This window comes from Pimephales promelas, chromosome 20, assembly GCF_988280905.1.
Source record: "Pimephales promelas chromosome 20, fPimPro1.hap1.1, whole genome shotgun sequence".
In the NCBI taxonomy this organism is placed as follows: Eukaryota; Metazoa; Chordata; class Actinopteri; order Cypriniformes; family Leuciscidae; genus Pimephales; species Pimephales promelas.
The window spans coordinates 9,776,383-9,794,855 of record NC_142788.1 but is presented as its reverse complement, the minus strand read 5'-3'; the positions used below and the strand labels follow the sequence as shown (position 1 = coordinate 9,794,855).

The 18,473-nt window shown below is 39.7% G+C and overlaps 1 protein-coding gene across 1 annotated transcript in view; it reads right to left on the bottom strand.

The window, feature by feature from the left end:
• Positions 1 to 2,988: 2,988 nt before the first annotated feature.
• The window catches only part of pkp1a (plakophilin 1a), a 56,341-nt gene continuing 40,856 nt past the window's right edge, over positions 2,989 to 18,473 (bottom strand). The window contains exons 11-14 of the mRNA XM_039689887.2: positions 16,278 to 16,464; positions 15,994 to 16,078; positions 5,348 to 5,440; positions 2,989 to 5,261 (exon numbers count right to left, since the gene is read on the bottom strand). Of these exons, the coding sequence (XP_039545821.2) occupies positions 5,232 to 5,261; positions 5,348 to 5,440; positions 15,994 to 16,078; positions 16,278 to 16,464 (395 nt within the window). The 3' untranslated portion in view covers positions 2,989 to 5,231. The remainder of the gene's footprint in view (positions 5,262 to 5,347; positions 5,441 to 15,993; positions 16,079 to 16,277; positions 16,465 to 18,473) is intronic.

The following is an 18,473-nucleotide window of genomic DNA, read 5'->3' as shown; positions in this document are numbered from 1 at the left end:
GTTAGTGACGTCTAAAACCCAGCTGTAGTCCCAATCGAGTCGTTTTTGTAGGCAATATACTTCCTGATTTTTAAAAGACGATATCTCTGCTTACACTGAACTTTCAGTGCTGCAACTTTACAGATACTGTTCATTAGGGTTGGGTATCGTTTGAATTTGAACGATTCTGATTCCGATTCCGATTCCTTGTTTCGATTCCAGTTCCTAACGATTTTCGATTCCGATTCTTTTAAGAGGCAGGGTCAAAAAAGTTTAGCTAACCTTGCTAACCAACGGCCTTTCTGAAGGAAATACTCCTTCTGTAAAAATACTCCTTTTGTCACAAATTTTGCATTTTGCCGAGATTTCGTTATTTTTTAGAAAAGTGAAGCCACACTTTGGACCGCCGACATAAGCTACTCATGTTCGACTCGCGTGGTTATGCCAACACTTCCGGTAGACGCTTCTTTGTTGGTGTTGTTCAGCGGTTTCTTCTTCCGCTCGGCGGACTGTGAATATCGAAACTAGGAATCGAAATTTTAACTTTTGAACGATTCCGGGAAAAACGAAAAGTTAGTCTCGGTTCCAATCGATACTCGATACCCAACCCTACTGTTCATGCACCAACAGCAACATTACACACTATTTAAAATCAAAAAAGTGAAATCGCAGTCAACCCCCCTTTAAGGTACAAATCTTGCATAGTGTGCATTTTTAACATTAAATAAGAGATCTACTGTAGCTCTAAAATGGGTTTTTGAACTCAAGCCGTGGACTCATATCCGCTGCTATCAGTGCAAAAAATTCACGCGCGTAAGAATCAACAACCCGATGGCAGCCATCTTTTTCCTGTTGATCGAGCATTCATCGAGAGAGTCACCACTCTGTATTTGCTCTGGAGAGCTAGAACAGCGGCGTGGGGATCATCGTCGCCGTATATTTGTGTCCACCGGACCCTTTGGAGGCGAACCGTTTGGCGAGTTTCACCATTTGCTCGCTCCAGGAGCTGCGCTGGATGACGGCCGCTGTCAGCGTTACTTCCGCATGTCCCGTGGCCAGTTTGATGACCTGTTGTCCCGCATTGGAGCGAGCGAGGATCACGCTTGCCCTCATCCACCAAATCTGTCATTTATTTTTTCTTTGATGATAAACAGAGCCAGCCTCCAAGTTATTAAACTGTCCTGTGATTTTTCTCTCTCACATCCACAAACTAGTGCACATGTATGTTGTTGGTTGTCTTTACATTATAATAATATTTCATATAATCTAGATATGGAATAAATAACATTTAATACAAAATAAACATGTCTCGTATATTGAAATAAAGTTTTAACTGATCAAATATTTGCTTTGTTGTGTTTTAGAACCACACCAGGCATTTAGTCATATTACAAAATAATTTATTGAAGCATCCAGATACTTCACCACGTGAGCAAGCAGCTAGGCTCCTGATTGGTTAACGCGGCGCGAATTGATGCCAAAGTTCAGATTTTTCAACTCGGGGCGGCAGGAGCAAATTCGCGTCAAATGCGTGAATGCAAAAATAACACTAAATCCATTCGCGCGAACTTCACACGCAAATGAGGCGTATTCGAGTCTAACGCGCCGCGCTCTACACCACATTCGAGCCGCAGGAGTTATTTACACGCGTAACGCATCTTTGCATTGACTTAATATTGAAATCACTCGCGCCTGACGCGCTATTCGCGTTTGGTGTGAACGCACCATTAAAGATGTAGTCCGGCGTTTTCCCTCTTTGTCGCCATCTCTGTTCGAAATCTGCAATTACAGTCTCTTTTCCTTTTCCTAGTCTCTTCCGACCGCATTTTCTTTGCTTTTTCCTTCGACAAGTATCACGTCTGAAATGCGTGCAAGCGTCTTCGTGGTTCATGTTGTGGTTAACATGTGTGACGTCGTTGCCGTAAGGAATGTCGTGATCATCGCAAGATTTGTCGGGGGCGCTCCTCTCAAACTTGCATTGCTGGTTTTTCCAGCGGAGATCGGATTTTCTTATAGTGTAAATACTTGACAATTTATTACCAAACTATGTAATTATTTCAGCAAATTTATGTGTAACATACTGTACACGGTAAAAAATAAAAAGGAAACATACCTCAACATAAAATGTTTCTTTTTGGATTGTACTTTTATTCAGAAATACAGATTTTATGCAAGATTAAAATGTACAGTTTTGGTCATGCAGATACCAAATGTCAAATTTACACAGCCATATTTAATATTTTAGTACAAAAATATCCTCAAAGTCCACTTTCTGCTTGCATTCTTTTGACAACATGATAAAATTATCTAAACATTTTTCCATAAGCAGAGGAAAACACAATCCAGCCAAACTAAATTCAAATAAAAATAATATTCACAAAATACAATATCACACACATTAAGCCAACAAATAGCAAACAACAACAACAACAACAACAACAAGCGAGTTTAGCTTTAAAAAGGTATGGCATCAAAATATATCTGGAAAACAAGATGCATCTTACATGTTTTACTGCTCTCAGCAGCCAGTTGATAAACTACAATATCATTTCAGATTTCAAAATAGAGCAACCAATTCCCATTCAATCACAATCAATGAATGCATCTAGGATTGCCTCTCCTAAAATACCCTAAAGTCCAAAGACATCTTTACACATCCAAAGCAGCATTTACAATATACCACTAAACTGTGCTTAACATATGTATTTTCACATGAATTAATTGTGATTAACCATGTTAAACAGAAACAACAGAAATTAAATGTGTGATTGTCATGGCATCTTCAAAGTTTAAGTTGATTCTGGGGTTTTAGTCTGTGGAACCAGAAGTTTGTTCAATTCCAACCTAGCCAGCGTTTCAACGTTTATTTACGGATGATTCAACCTCATGGATCAAGGTTGATTCGCTCTTGAATTGCATTTCGTTTTTGCAAATCAAATCAGTGTTCATAGCGTAATATTGTCTTTTGTACAGATCTTGTTAAAATTTGAATGTCGAAAGTTAGGTGTCACACCGTTTATTATCCGTCCACACACAATCAATCAAAAATCACAGCCAATCAGAAGAGCGTGTGGGCTAAGTCTCTCTGCAAGCGCACTGCATTTGCAACGCAATGGACAAGTATATAATCAAATTCATAAACATTACACCATTTTAACATAATTAAAATTACATACATAGTATGTAAAGTTCATAATGAGTACATGGGATTATCACTGTCATACTTTGTATGTTTGTTGTTCCAGCCGCGACGACGCAGAAATAAAAACTAAAATAGAAATATCGCGCATCAGCTTATAAGGAAAAAACTCTGATTAACATGGAAAATACATTTTATCTGTTGCTGAATCGCGTCTGGTTAGTATGGAAGCTTGTTTCAAGATTTCTTTTTTTTATAGAATTGCGTTATATAAAGTTATAAAGTGAGATTTGCGAGATATAAACGTTAACATGCAATTGGGAGATATAAAGTCAGAAACGCATGATATAAACTTACAATTGCGTGTTATAGAGTCAGAATTGTGAGAAACTTTCCTTAGAATCAGACATTATATCTCGCAATTGTGAGTTTATATCTCGTAATTCTGACTTATTTCTCAGAATTGTGAAATGTAAATCGCAATTGTGAGATAAAATGTCGCAATTATCTTTTAAAATGTTTTATTCTGTGGCGGAAACAAGCTTCCTTAGGTTAGGACACAGTGTAAAACAGTTTTTTTTTTTTTAATTATTTTTATTAAAACAACATCTGACTTCATTTCAACCACATTTCAACGATGACGGATGGTCATGTTCCGTTGGGAATTGAAAGTGTTTTTTTTTTGTTTGTTTGTTTAAATGCTTTTACATTGTTTTCATATATGGAAGCTCGTTTCTGCCATGAAATAAAACGGTAATTGCGACTTAATCTCATAGTTCTTAATTTTTTTCTCATAATTGTGTGATTTAAAGTCTCTAAAATCTCTAAAAATACAAAGAGTTCTAAAATCAGAATTGTGATATAAACTTTTATATAAACTTTTTTTACTCAGAATTGATATTGAAATAACTTTAGTTTATATCCTACAATTCTAAGTAAAAAATAAAATAAAATCCGAATCAGGCATCAATGCACAAAAAGGTAAAAGATTTAACCATTGTGTACTGTATTATGCTGTAAAATATTGCATTAAAATACTGCTTCCTTTCCCAATATGCCCAGCATTTATACATATTTACAATAGAGGAGGAGAAGGAAAGCAGCATCAGAAGAAAAGCGGACTCATTAATCTGCAGGACCAGTAGTGCAAGTTTGTCAAGCCTAAGTGTAAGAACTGTTTCCCATGGTAAAAGTGCACATCTGTGTACAGGCACTAAACAGGCCTGTACTAGCAGAGAGCGACAAGATGAAACATCATCCACTCAGTTTTCTAATGGAATGGGAGATTAAATTTGGGGATCAAATTTACACAATTTGGGGATGTCAAGTTCAAAAATAAAAAATAAATAAATAAAAATATAGTGAACAGCTTCATTTAAAGGGATAGCTCAACCCAATCGAACGGCAATTTGTATCAATTGTACTAGGTGACTAATAAGTAGGAATTCATATGACCTCACTTGTATGTGTTCACTTGTATGAACTCTGAACTATTTTTGCTGAATCGTACACATTTTACGAGTTTCTTATGAATTCGTACGAATGACCCCCTGACCCCGCCCCTAAACCTACCTGTCCTACCAGTGAGTGAGGTCGTTCGAATTCATAAGAATTTACTCGCTTGTAAGAAATGTTCATGAGATAGCGTTGGGCAGCTCATTCATTTACTCACCACTTTCTTTTTTTCTGTGGTTTTGGTTCCTATTGACTTCCATTTTATGGACATAAAAATACAATGAAAACCAATGGGAAACAAAACTATTAGGTTTCAAATATTCTTCAAAATATATTTTGTTTTCAACACAATAAAGTAAGTCAAATATGTTTGAAACATCATAAGGTTGAGTAAAAGATTTTCATTTTTGGGTGAACTATCCCTTTAACTTACAGTCTGTTCCTCACACAAAGCACCTGGAATGCAGCGCATGAGTCATACGGACACGTTTTTGATCATTTTATGGATCTTTCTGCTTTTTTGGCACTTGACAGCCCTCTAGTTCCATGGAAGAATATCATTTGGGTTCGGAGAGACATGCCGTGGCGTCTTTCCCTTTAAATCTATATCCATTTAGCCTTGCAATACACTTTGGCTGGAAATTTTTCCCAAATCCAGCTACTCTCTGTACTCTCCAGGAGACCTCGACTGCAAAACCGAAAATGTAAAATCAAATTAAAGAAAGAGTATAAAAAGGTGTCCGTATCAAAGCAATGAAATAAAATAAAGCTCACCTGCACATCGCTCAGTTTCCGTTCATGTGCTTGTACCCCCTGGTACGCCGTAGCAGTGACGGCATTTTTAAACGTGTCCTTGTTCATCCCTTGCTGCAAAACAATGAAAGGTCAAAACTATAAATGGAGCATCGGCATCCTTTCAAAATTACACACAAGCCCATCACAATTAACAGAGTGAAAGCTCTCAGAAGCAAATGCATGTCGTGGTTCTGTAGTGAATCACTGCTTTATGATCACGTGTTCACACATGCCAGCCTGAGCTCTTAATGGCAGTTATGCTGAAGTCAGCCATCGTGGAACTGAACCTGTGATTATGGGCTGCCTGATGAATGTTTGCAACAACCACAGTCAGTGGGTCAAAAACGATTCATTAACGGCACACTGATCAATCAATCAATAAATCAATCAATCAATCAGATGTATTTAAATTTGCTAAGAAAATCCCTCCAATTGAGATTCTTCAAAAGACCATCTAAAAAAAGTCTTTGTTAAAGCGTTATAAGCAAATGAACCAATTCAAACAGCTACGAGGTTGTTGCATCCACCAGCTGGAGTGGCCATGATTTCCACCAGACTCCCTTGCTATCCCATCATGAACTTCAATTCTTATAACCCATTGCCTGGACTCCTTATTGTTGGACAACTTCCAGCTGTGTATCATTATCCTGTTAAGCTCTTCCTATATAAGCCGTGTGTTTTACACTGTATTTCTGAGTGTGCTCTACCTGGTTTTCATGTGTTACGGTTTTGATTTTCTGCTTTGTTTCTAGGGGTGGGTAGATCAAGGCTTCGTGGAACACTGAAACAGTTGAAGCAAACGTGCCGTATTATGTCGAGACTTCAAAACAATCCGGCACCCATCGGACACCCACAAATCTTAGGCCAAACATGCATAAAAACGTACTCCGTTACTAACGTAACCTTGGTTCCCTGAGAGTAGGGAATGAGTATTGCATCGCTATACACAGTGGAGAAACTCCTTTCCTCAGGTTTATTGAAGCTTATATGCAAAACCCATTGCAACTGCACATCACACACAATGGCGAAGACGATGGCCTATCAGCTATCAGCGTGCTGTCAACACATCAGAGACCGGTGAATTCGGCGTGGCAGTGCCTATAAAAAGAAGCCCAAATTTGCCATTATTGCAGGTTTAAATCGGCTGAAAAGCCACAAACTTGCCATGTTACTATAGTGCGGAAGGCTACGCAATACTCATTCTCTACTCTCAGGGAACCGAGTTTACGTTAGTAACCGAGTACGTTCCCTCTCGAGAACGGTCACTTTGTATTGCCTAGCTATACGCAAGTGGGGTCGCAATGTAAAACACTGTACCATAAGTAACTGGCTGCAACTGAAGCCCAGGACCCCTGGGCTCACAGAAATGTCTCAGTTACATATCTTAACTCTCGTTCCCTGAGGGAGGGAACGGAGACGTAGGTCATGACTGACCAATAGGAATCTCACTAGAGAGGCCAATCTACTTCAAGTGAAACTAAAACAAGCTGCTGCTGAGGAGCCAATCCTGAAAAAAATGCCCCCCCGGCGGGTGGCAGCAGATGTGGCGAAGGGACCTACATCTCCGTTCCCTCCCTCAGGGAACGAGGGTTACCATATGTAACTGAGACGTTCCCTATCGGTCAGTCACTACAACGTAGGTCATGACTGACCAATAGGAATCCCTACCAAAGTGCCACAGCCGATGCACCCCATCCAGCGCCCCATGCAAGCTGCACCTTCTTGCCTGGAAGGACGATATGAGGAGGGTTACACAGGGAGTGTTCTGAGGGAGGGGAATGCTGCGGAAGCCACTTCCTTCAAAGATTTACGTGGAAATACATATGGACTAACCCGAAGGCTGTCCTGCATATGATATAATGGGTGACTTTACCCAAGGGAAAGACACGGGCTTCCTCTGTGTTTCCTCGGTCAGGGAGCAAAACCGTGGAGTGCCGTGATGCCACGCCCATCTCGGGACTCGGCCGTGAAGCCAATGCTGACGCGGTCTCATATGAAGCAACCCGAGCGGGGTTACCGCTACTGCTGCCACATGCCCCAGGAGCCTCTGAAAAAAATTCAGTGGGGCCGCCGTCCAGTCTTTGAATGTTATCAAGCAGTTCAGCACCGACTGTTTCAGGAGTAAACAGAGACGTGAAGTGTGAAGGGTTACACAGGGAGTGTGCCCATTCTGAGGGAGGGGAATGCTGCGGAAGCCACTTCCTTCAAAGAGTTACGTGGAAATACATATGGACAAACCCGAAGGCTGTAATGCATATGATATAATGGGTGACTTAACCCAAGGGAAAGACACAGGCTTCCGTCTTAGGAGAAGCCGTGGAACATATACACATATGGGATTCCCGTAGGGTCACACATATGGAACCCAGCCCAGATCCGGTTCTCAAGGATTCAGCAGACAAGGGCCTGGTGCCGGACGCTCCGCCATCTCCGGGCTAAGGGGTTTTGGAGGACTCTACAGGTTTTTTACTCTGGAGCAATAGAGTTGCACAGTAGTGTCTGTGCAAGTAGGCTCACTGGGGGAGACGTATTTGCGAAGGCCCCGGGGCCAGCTGTGTACCAGTGCGTCCGTGCCAAGAGTTTCCTCGGTCAGGGAGCAAAACCGTGAAGTGCTGTGATGTCGGGACTCGGCCGTGAAGCCAATGCTGAAGCGGTCTCATATGAAGCAAGCCGAGCGGGGTTACCGCTACTGCTGCCATATGCCCCAGAAGCCTCTGAAAAAAAATTCAGTGGGGCCGCCGTCCAGCCTTTGAATGTGTTCAAGCAGTTCAGCACCGACTGAGCATGCTGCTCTGCGACCGAATCCAACTCCATACCGAGAAAAGAGATCCTATGCATGGGGATGAGTTTGCTCTTTGTGCATGGGATCTGCACGTGGAGCATGTTGAGCAAGGCATTTGAAACAACGCTCGCAGCTCTTTCAGACTGTATCACGTAACAGTACAGATCAAAAAGGATATATAATTGATTGCCGGATGGCCTCTAGAGCAGTGTTTCCCAACCCTGTTCCTGGCAGCACACCAACACTGTGCGTATTCTTTGGCCGTTTCTCAGTATGCCTTCTTGTCTGTACTTGTGTTCTTGTGGACTTGTAAAACGTCATCAGTCGCGGCCTAAGTATTGTCCCAATACACAAGTTTGCATTTAGGCAAGAACGGTTAAAAATCCCGGATGTGTTCTTGACACTCCCATTTTACCGAGGATGCATCGGTTGGTAACTTGTGTGAACTTGACGGCAGAAATATCCCATAATTAATTTCGGCATTCACGGAAGGAGCGGGAAGCAGAGAGAGGCAGGCTAAAAGTTACCTGAATATTACCGAATATTACCAGCGTTTTTTCCTGCCGTTGGCTAGTGATGTACACAAACAAACAACACAAACAGTCCCCTGTTTGGGCACTGCAGACGGCGTCTGTGCGGGGGTACTATTGCGCAATACCAGCAAGAACACATCGTCTCAAACTGTCAGCAGCGTTCTGTGTGCTCGTCACCTTGTGAGTTGGTTCTTCCAAGAACAACTAGCAAGAGCTTTCTTCCCAAGAACTCAAGTCCATTCTTTGCATTCTTGGTTTTGAGAAACGGCCTTTGTCTCCCTTATCAAACACACCTGATTCAACTCATCAGCTCATAATCAGATGGGTTAATGAGCTGATGAGTTGAATCAGGTGTGTTTGATTAGGGAGACAAAGAATACGTGCAGTGTTGGTGTGCCGCCAGGAACAGGGTTGGGAAACACTGTTCTAGAGAATGGCGACAGGAGAAAGCATCTTCCAAGATGATTGAAAGTGCAGTCCACTGTGCGAAGGCTCATTCTGGCTGGCGTTTCTACGGCAATAACTTCAATGTTTCAGGAGTAAACAGAGACGTGAAGTGTTTCTGAAGTAGAGAAAATCTTCTATAATGGTGAATTCTGGCTCCTTTTATAGGTGCAGCCATGTCCAAGAGGCACCTTCCCCATTGGATGTGGAGTTCCCAATGATTGCCAATGATTGAGGCACTCACTGTGCTTGCTGTGCAGTTGCAATACGTTTTACATATAAGCTTCAATAAATCTGAGGAAAGTTTCCCCACTGCGTATAGCTATGCAATAAGAAGTGTCCGTTCTCGATAGGGAACACCTTCTACAAATCTATTGCAAATTTTTTTGTTGAAAGCAAAATCCTGGCTTTCTCTGTGTGCTTGTGTCTTGGACTCTGTTGTTCATTGGATTACATATCCTGTGGTTTGATCCAAATACGATCCGTTTGTGGATTACTGTCAGAGCAGTTCGTAACAGAGGTGAATCACAACACTACAAAATTAGATTTGAAGCAAAACAATATTTGAAAATCGGACAAAAATACAAAGGTATAATACTGTGTGACGGCTTTAGTGAGGAAAAGAACTACAATACCATGATGCATTGCAAACAGCATAATCAACTAAAAAATAATGGAGATATCTAAAACCACTCATTTACAAATGTTGATTATAGACAACTTATATATTTTATTGTAAAATATGCACTTATATACAAATATTTAAGTATTTTGAGAGCGTAGAGAGACGGACACTGTCACAGTCACTCCATGGGAGTGGGCGGAGCTAAAGGGAAACATCTTTTGCTCTGTTTGCTGTACAGCATCATGGGTAATGTAGTTTTTCACCACATAGTCAGCTGTTAAACAATCAAAATATTTTAAAAGTATAAATAATGTGGGCTGACGGTCAACAGACGCAAACAACATCGATTAACAACCTTGTAGCTCATGGTAAGGCTGTCTTTGAAAGTTAAAAACCTATTTCTCCATGGAGAAGTTTTTACTTTCGGAACGTGACTGTTGCACAATTGGAAGGGTCTTTTGAAGGCAGCCTTTGTTTTGTATCCTTTATTGGGCCCATTTTATAAGATGCAACAAGTGTCTCCTTTGTGTCCTTCAATTACACACAAGTTTGCACACATTCTTATTCACGAAAAATAATTAACTGGGCCCGTCCCCTTTCACTATGTAATGCAAGACAAAAAAATAAATTATAATAAAAAAAGATTTTGAAGATGAAGAAATTATGTAAGTTTTTATTTTTAGTAAAATAAATCAATATCAATAACTGTCCATAATGTAAACCAGGAGCACAGGTGGTTTGTATTTACCTGTACTGCAATGATATAAATCAGTTAAAGGTGCTGTATGCCGTTTTTAGCGACCTCTAGTGGTGATGTTTCAGAATGCAACAAGAGCGCTCGTGCTCGTGTGCGCTCAATCTCAAGAGCGAGCAATCACTATCGGCCACACGGAGACTTTCAACGCAACGGCGAAATCATCACACAACATGCTGGAAACTAATGTAAACTCCACTGCAGTTACAATAATAGCCTAACTTAATTTTATCAGCTTGACGTTGAACTAATGCTCTGTGCTCGTACCATGATAATGTTACAATAAAATGCATTTAGCCGACGTGATATTATATAGCATAAGCCATTTCTCTAACTATTCGTGTATCTTTCACAATCAGCAATGTCAACAAAGGTGAATGTATAATATGATAACGAAAACGGTTAGTGAACTAAACTGAACAGTTTCAGTGTATCAGTAAGATCGTAGGAAGTAACATTACTGTAGTGAACGTGTCTGGAAATATAAACAATATGGTAGTGGGATGACGACGTTAGTCAGTAGATCTAGTAAATAAAATAAGTTACATACTAAATGTTATACTAATGTTATCCTGGAACATTCTTTTTTTGTATTCATGTCATGTTTCATGTAGTTTACCTTGCTATTTCACTTGAGTTTACTATGTTGATCCGCGTTTTCGTCCGGAGTCGATCAGATTCACGTTTTGCCTGACGAGCTCGAGCAGATAAAACTTTTTTTGTTTTTTATATTTATGTGGAGTTTGTGTTTGAGTCTGTGTTGTGCTGGAGGCAGGACGTTTTGGGGGGTTATCAAACTCTGAAGTGCCGTTGGTCGCATGATAGACTGTTGGATAGAGAGGCTCGGGAGCGCGCATGCACGTCACATCTGATGGATTTCGCAGGAAATCCGACCCGGAGACCTCACATATAAATAAGAATATTGGCCATCAGAGGTAATGGCAAAACCCGAAAAGTGGATCATTGCAATGTGTGATTACAACCCCTTCAAACACAGGCAAAAAAGGATTCATTTTATAAAAAAATTTACATATAGAACCTTTATTATAAAGATTTTTAATATAAAGTATTTTCCCACAAATCATTTTAATAGTATTTTGCCCTACCGATGCTCTTCAAAACCAAGAGGCAGAGAATCAACTTGTCTCCCTGGATTCCACTCTTACACCCATTAACCTCTTCCAGGGTTGGGTGGAGTACAAGTAAGAGCCTGGAAGATTGTGTGTGTGCGTGTGTGTGTGAGGGGGCAGGGGGCGTGTTCAAACCAGCGAGAGTTTTATTTTGATGTGTAACCCAGCATGCAGACAGAGATATGGAGCATAGCCTGGGGATTATTTTTTTTATCTCAAAGCAGAGACAGAAAAAATAAATAAATAAACCGCCATGTCAATGTACACACCCTTCCACACCCTCCTTTCTTTTAACCAGATATTGCTTCCATTTTCTTTGCCATCACTCTTCATTCAAAATTTTCATTAAAGGGATAGTTCACTGTGAAATAAATGTTTGATATGTTTTAGCTTACCTCAAGATGTTCGTGTCTTTGTTTCCGCAGGATTTTCAATTTTGACATTTTTCACTCAAACCGTTGTTGTCTATCAGTCATACACTGGAGGCAAAGGGGGTCCACCAAAAAGCATGCACAGAGAAGTCCAAATTAAAGGACAACTCCGGCGCAAAATGAACCTTTGGTGAAATTACACATTGCTACCTAGTCAACCGTTATCTGAGATTTGTTTTTTTTTTATGATTGCCGAATGTAAATAGTTTTATCTCTAAAAACAGTTTAGCCTATAACGCTAGTATAACGCTGGTCTATAGGGCATAGAGTAATGACAAATAAAAATCGCTTGTTATTACCACTAACAAGGCTCAAAATAGCCCCACACCAACACGACAGCATAACAAGGGTCCCTACATTCAAACGGAAGCATTGAGAACTTTGTCAGTGTCCATACAGTTTAATAAGAAGATATTTTATACACAGTCAACTTCGCGAATACAGGAAGAAGCCATCTTTGAAAAATAGTCTCTACCAGTCGATCTACGAACGCCGATCCATGTGCGCTGAACTGTGCAGAATCTCATATGGTCCGTTGTTTCCAGACGAAACACAAACACAAACCGTTTTTTTCTCTTCAATATGCACATGTAGACTACTGCTCGCGCTCACAGTATCACTTTATTCACATCTCACCAGCGCACTTGGATCGGCGTTCGTAGATCGACTGGTAGAGACTATTTTTCAAAGATGGCTTCTTCCTGTATTCGCGAAGTTGACTGTGTATAAAATATCTTCTTATTAAACTGTATGGACACTGACAAAGTTCTCAATGCTTCGGTTTGAATGTAGGGACCCTTGTTATGCTGTCGTGTTGGTGTGGGGCTATTTTGAGCCTTGTTAGTGGTAATAACAAGCGATTTTTATTTGTCATTACTCTATGCCCTATATACTAGCGTTATACTAGCGTTATAGGCTAAACTATTTACATTCGGCAATCATGAAAACAAATCTCAGATAACGGTTGACTAGGTAGCAATGTGTAATTTCACCAAAGGTTCATTTTGCGCCGGAGTTGTCCTTTAAACATGATTTAATGACTCGTAAATGTAAGTACACATTGATGGCCTAAGACATGAAACGAGCGGTTTGTGTGAGAAAACGAACAGTATTTATATCGTTTTTACCTCGTGTAATTACAGTGACGTCCAAGTGATCTGAATCAGTTGTGCAATGTCCAACTGAACCGAACTGAATCAGTTCAATGTTACGCTGGAAGTGATCGCTTGCGTGTGACGTCACTCAATATTTACACGGAGATTTCGGAAGTTTTACCTTTTACTAAACATATTTAGATATACCGAAATCGTCAAATGACAAAATTATCTGACGGCACGGGCGCTTTGGTCTGAGCATGCACCGGAAGTGATCGCTTGCGCACCTACGTCACTCTTTGTTTATACAGAGATTTCGGAAGTTTTACCTTTCACTAAACATATTTAGATATACGGGAAACCGCAATGGAAGACGATTTCGGTATATCTAAATATGTTTAGTAAAAGGTAAAACTTCCGAAATCTCCGTGTAAATATTGAGTGACGTCACACGCAAGCGTTCACTTCCGGCGTAACATTAAACTGATTCAGTTCGGTTCAGTTGGACGTCACTGTGATTACACGAGGTAAAAACGAAATAAATACTGTTCGTTTTCTCACAAAAACCGCTCGTTTCGTGTCTTAGGCCATCAATGTGTACTTACATTTACGAGTCATTAAATCATGTTTAATTTTGACTTCTCTGTGCATGCTTTTTGGTGGACCCCCTTAGCCTCCAGTGTATGACTGATAGACAACAACGGTTTGACTGAAAAATGTCAAAATTGAAAATACTGTGGAAACAAAGACACCTACATCTTCATATTTTTATGATAATTTTGACCTCTGTATGATCAATAATGAAAAAAAAAAACCCATAATGTACAATAATTTCAGAATTTTGTGACACTTCAATCAGAGGTCATTGTAATCATAGTGCTTCTAAACTCATTGATCTAGCTGTGGATCTACATCATGATTGTGAGGAGAAAGTGAAGGTGAGAGACAGACGTATAATTATAATTATAATTATCGGCTCCACCCCCCCAACAATCCAGACAACTGCCTCCCCCATTTGGCTCGTGTACGATAACTTTCTTCCAAATACGATCATTGAGCTTCTGGTAGCAAAGTTCATCGCAAAGTTTTTATTTTTATTTATTTTTTTTGTTTTTTTTGTTAAGGTTTTGTTTACAGTGTGTGATTTATTTCATGGAAAGCACATTCACTTCTAGTTGTCTTGCTGTTCATTTCAAATAAACGTAGAGCAAGTAGCTAATCGGCGTCTGCTCGTTTTTTCAAACAAAGTTGTTCTATAAAAGACGAACGTCACTCTGCATATGTCATCTCCTTCATTAGGGCCCTATAAAATCCGTTTTATTTTTTCCCAAATTCCGTTTTATTTTTTTCCAAATTCCGTTTTTTCCGTTTTAATTTTTGCAAATTCCGTTTTTTCCGTTTTATTTTTTGGGAATTCAGGTTTTTTTTTACCCTTTACTGTTATTTTAGTTGTAAAACGAGCTTTTAATTTTGCTTTTAATGTTAATGATTAAAATGTACACAAATAAAATAGGCATTTACTCTTAAAATGACTAATACTTCATGATGCAACATAACACTGCACTCTAAGTACTACAAGTAACAACAAAATAGGGTTATGAGCTTTAAACTGTCCTGTAAAAATAAATTGTGCGTGTGCGACGAGTTTCTTAACTTTTTCGCCGACGAAAGCAGAGCCGTGGAGAGCCGCTTCGCCATGCTTTCAGTGGAAACGCGGCTATTGTTTTGATGCCGTCATGAGCTGAAATGACTGGAGGGGTTGTGTCGCCCAGATTTGCTTCCCCGTCTCTCTGCATTTTCCCCAGACATACGTTCATATCCCACACAAAAAACGAATTTCATTCCAAATATGTAAAATTCCGCTAAATTCCGCGTTAACACTAGATTCCGCGTTAATTGGCCAAATCCGCGATTCCGTCTTTAATTATAGGGCCCTACTTCATCGCTCTAATTGGTTTCAGGTCTATCCAATTGGGCCCAGAGGCATTTGAGATACGTCCGTTGGTGACGCCCCTTTGGAAATGATTTGTCTATCAAGCTTTGCCAGACCAGAACTCAGTTGCAACTGAGAATGTTCTGGTTTTAACCAGGCTATCAAACCGCAGTTTTTGCAAGTTCCCGCAATTTCATCGCATAAAATTGCATCAATATCCTACATATTCCATCGCATTTTTAAAGAAAACGGGCCACATAATCAGGATTTTTGCCCGCAACAATCACAAAAAAACTCCAATTGGTTTATTTAATGGAAAGGGTGAATATCACGTCTGTCAAGAACATGTTTGAGTCATTTCACTTCACAATCAGAAATTACATTGTAAATAAATACAATAAAAACTAAAGGGCAATGGAGGAGAAAGATGGGTAAATGCTACAAGTGAAAGGTGGCAAAATGTTTTCGGGTTTCCCCTTCATTGGTGTCTATGAATTTAAATCTGCCTCCACTCATAATGATACGTCTACTGTAAATATTCTAATAATTCTGTGCATTTACTTTCTACATCAAAAATATTCAAAATATTCATAAATATTGTTGTTGTTTTTTTTTTTGTTGATTGTTGAAATGAGCATGATTAAATATCCAATAATTTAATTATATACCAATACATAATGATAAAAAACACGAATAATGGATTAATTAGGCAAATAAAAAAATAATAATAAAAATATTAAAAATATATAATAATAAAATAATATATTTATAATATATACATATGCGCTTTTTATTATAATGTCTAATAATTATGATTATTACAAGAAATGAATATGTATAGCATATTTCATATAGATTGCTTTACCTCCTCTGAGCAGTTTGAGGTGGGACGGTCTTACCTTTTTCAGCACATTCTGGAAGTCCTTTTCTCTCCACAAACTCCAGAGAAGAACTCCAGCATCCTTTCTGGCTTTCTCGAAAAATCTGCGAGCAAGAGAGAAACAGAATAGTCTCCGCTAATACACATCAAATACTTACAGAGAGCCTGTCATCCATGGCTAAATATCATTGTCAGTGTCATTTATCACATCTGTCCTGCTAAAACTCCAACCAGGAGCTTGCTAATGTTTGCTAATGCCATTCCTTCACTGTCATACATGTATTTTCCTTTGGGCACACTTACACATTTGAACTCAGCGCGCTCAGAGAGTCGATGAGTTTTTGGTTCAACATCGTCTTCCCAACGTTAGGCTCAGCCATCATGAGTGTGTGCATCACGCGGCACGCTGTAGAGATGGAGCTGTCTGATTCAACCATTTTCGGGGTCACAGACGAGACCATAGAGCTGACTCTGGGAAGAATTTCCGTGGCTGTGTTTGACAACAACAACATGAACGTTAGCAATGTTAATGCTGCAAGTGCAGTACAGGGTACTGTGCAAAATAATACTGCGGTCTGTACGTTACTTGATGACGTGCAAATTTGATGCTTTTTTTTTTTCATGAGAGGAAGAAAAAACATTAAATAACTGGCCTCGATATGAATTAGCCTTATATTGCTTGTATTTAAAAAAAGGTAACTGGGCTCAGTAGGAAGTACTTGTAAATGTCTTGCATACAGAATGTAAATAATCGCACTGGCATGACATGTTTTAACTGGCCTTGATTTGTGCTGGAGGAGACTTTACAGAGTGCTGGACTCGGTAACACTTTAGAATACTGTATCTTAATTACTGCATAACTAATGAGGAACGATTGAAGAACTAGTAGATAATTCTTCATTAACTACTTCTTCACTCCCGTTATCTACTAAGGAAGATGTGTTAACCAATCAGTATGTAATAGAATTTTATGATTATTTTAAAGTGTTTGAGTTCAAGTACAGATACCCCAACAAAATATTACTCCAGTAAAATTATAATTAGGCCATTTTCAAAATTACCTTAGTAAAAGTACAAAGGTAATTGACTCTTCGCTAAGCCCCGCCCTCCCTAGTTACTGTTGCTACGCCTGTCAAGCTTTCGCGGCTGGCCCATCTATTATAGTGTGGATGCACCCGGTGTCAGACATTCCCAATGAGATAATTAGTAATTTTCGGCGAAAAAGTGAAATATCTGAGAGAGAAAGACAAAAGGGACTACAGTATGCATTTGAGGGATATATTCACGACATTATATGCAACCGATTAGGGAATAATTTCTTAAAAATTGAAGTTAAAGCCTAACGTTATAGTCCCAGTGCAAGCAGCAGCGCCTCATACGCTGACCGTTCAAATGGGAAACACAAATTGAGGAACAGCCATGTTCATACACAGCAGGGTATGTGAAAATAATCGTAATAATTATAAATCAAACAGCTTATCAATAAATCTTGTGGAATAACTAATACCGGGAGAGCCGCGATCGGATTGGGTTAAGTTAAGGGGTAACGTTAGTAGGACGTTGATTAACAAAATGCTGAAATATATTTTAAAGTATGTCAGTGAGCCTTTGTCTTGTCTCTTTAATAGTCATATTTTACGTTATCATAATGACCAAAGCGTCAATATTTCCAAGCAATGGGTGTTTTTGTTAAGCATGTCGACATTTACCAGAATGGGTCTCGCACATAGATGCTAGATCAAGCCAATCATTTCTCCCCTTGGCTTTTAGATTTTCTGGAAGGAAAACAACTCCTCTCCCCCGTCCAAACTTTTAGTATACCGGTATCAGATTTGCACAATCCATACGCACAATGCTTCAGCATGTTCCCTTGTTCGAAAGCTTGCCAGACCTCCCGCGCATAGTTACGGTTGCTAAGACATGATTGGCCAGTGGCGGTTTTCGGGCGTGGCTTAGCGAAGGGTCAATTAAAGGGGTGGTTTACGCTTTTTTTCTTTGCATGATTGTGTTTATGGGGTGCAATAGAACATCTATTCGTGGTTTTTCTTTTTTAAAAAGTCATATTTTTCATAAATTTCACCTTTATTGTAAGCCGTGCTCTCCTCTGTCATTTGAACGACCGGTTGACTTCCTGATTCTATGAAACCACTCCCTCAGAAACAGGCAGTGGGCTCAGATTGGTTAGTTTGGCCTGGTGTGTTGTGATTGGCTAAACTGTAGTGCACGTTGTCCTGATACTTCCCGCCCATTACCTTTACGGGCGAAGTTGCATGTGTTGTTCCTGTCAAATGTACATATTGGTGTCGATACTGCAGTATCAGTATGAGCCAGAATCAGACCGAGTTAAAGCGGCGACGAAGAGAATCAAGCAGAACCTCACCACACACGGCTCTTACAAAACGTTTCTGAATGGTAATTTGCCAATATTTTTTTATTGGCATTAAACTTCCTGATTTTTAAAAGAGGATATCTCTGCTTACATTGAACTTTAAGCGCTGC